Below are 1,718 nucleotides of genomic sequence, written 5' to 3' on the forward strand. Positions count from 1 at the left end.
GGCAGCCAGGATGGAGCCCATCAGGGGTTCGAGAGCTTTTGGGGCCAGCTCAAGCAATGGGGGGGGGCATTGATTTTCCCACGGGGACAGGACAAGTTTGGGGCTCAGGGAGCAGCAGGGAGCTGGCACCCTCTGGCATCTCCGTGCAGCACCCCGGCCCTGCTGCCAGCTGGGGCCATGGGCCAGCTCCTGCACCGCAGAGCCGGATCCCTGCCTGGATGGTTTCCCACAAACCAGATCCCTCAGCTGCACTGAAATCGGGGATGGGCGAGGACAGATTAGGCCACGCTTAGCCTTTGCATGGAGCGAGAGCAGCGCGGGTGCTGCGGCTCCCCCCCCCCCTGCTGCTCAGGGCGCAGGAATGTGGCACGGCCAGCCCGGCCGGATGGGAACCAGCAGCGCCAGTCCCAGCCCATGTGCCACGCAGGATCCCTGCCGGCCCCAGCCGAAACCGGGCCTGATGGACTTTGTTTTGAAGGTTCTCGCTGCCCTACTGACCCGCAGGGCTCCTGAACCGAGCCGGCAGCATCATGGGTGCTCGGGGAGAGCTGGCACCCAGCTGGCACCCTGGCCCTGCACCCATACCGGCACCCCAGCCCTGAGCACAGCCCACCTCTGCCCCAGCCTTGTTCAAATACTTTTACGACCGGGGAGACCAAAGTACCAGATACCGGGTCTGTATCAGGACGACAGCCCGTCCCCTCCCCGAAACTGCCTGGCGCAGGCAGCTGGCTCGCTCCGGTTCCTCCCGCAGCCCCAGCTCGCCCCGGCAAACAGCCGGGCTGGGATCCGGCACCAGCAGCCACCCCCTGCCCTCCGCAGCTGCAAAACGGCGACTGGTACCACCAAAAACTTTAAAGACGGAGGGGGGAAAACCCCGGCTGGCCGGGGACCCGGAGCTGCACACCCGTCCCAAGGGCAGGACACGTGGCCACCGACGCTCTCCCTCCCGCGCTGCCCTTGCTCAGCATCTCGTTTGAAGCAGAGCAAGGGCTTTGCGCTGCCGGTTTGGCTCAAAGAGGGGGGGTCTGGCCGGAGCTGGGGTGCACCCTCACCTCCTGGGGGTCCACGGTGCAGTAGTGGTAGAGGTACTGGTTCAGGTAGGTGCTGCTGCTGTATATCTGGCTGCACATGGTCAGCAAGGGGTTGTAGTAGTAGCTGCCAGTCATCTGTGCCTGGGGGTTGACCCCCACGATGTAGACGATGGAGGCGATGAGCATGACAAAGGCCAGCACGGCGCAGACCACGATGACCACCAGGTAGAAGCGACGGGAGCGGGAGCTGCTCGATTTGCTGACGCTGGCGACAAAAAGCCCCAGCTGGGCCAGGAAGCAGAGCACAGCCACGGCGATCATGAAGCCGTTGGCCGCCCGCGGGTTGGTGACCCCGCCGTAGTAGCCCCCGTAACCGTAGCCGTAGTTCAGCCCGCTGCCGTAGTAGCCAGAGCCATAGAAGCCCCCCAACCCGTTGCCGTAAGCCCCCCCGAAGCCGTAGCCGTACTCCCAGGCCAGGGTGGAGGCCACGCAGGCAAAGATGGCGATGCAGAGCAGGATGACCACGGCCTCCAGGATCCTCACCACACTGGGTGGCGAGGTCCACTTGTAGAAGTGCTGCGGCACGTCCTCGATGTAGTAGGAGCCCGGCGGGGGCGAGCGGGCGCCGTAGTCATAGCCGTAAACGCCCATGGGGGGACCACAGCCTGTGGGGTGGCCGTAGCC

The 1,718-nt window shown here is 65.3% G+C and overlaps 1 protein-coding gene across 1 annotated transcript; it reads right to left on the reverse strand.

Moving 5' to 3' along the window:
- Window positions 1-1,013: 1,013 nt before the first annotated feature.
- LOC103899389 (occludin-like) lies at window positions 1,014-1,685 on the reverse strand. The gene has a single exon (XM_009279868.1). The coding sequence runs from the start codon at window positions 1,683-1,685 to the stop codon at window positions 1,014-1,016; it is 672 nt and encodes a 223-aa protein (XP_009278143.1).
- Window positions 1,686-1,718: the final 33 nt, after the last annotated feature.

This window comes from Aptenodytes forsteri, unplaced genomic scaffold, assembly GCF_000699145.1.
Source record: "Aptenodytes forsteri isolate BGI_AS27 unplaced genomic scaffold, ASM69914v1 Scaffold147, whole genome shotgun sequence".
In the NCBI taxonomy this organism is placed as follows: Eukaryota; Metazoa; Chordata; class Aves; order Sphenisciformes; family Spheniscidae; genus Aptenodytes; species Aptenodytes forsteri.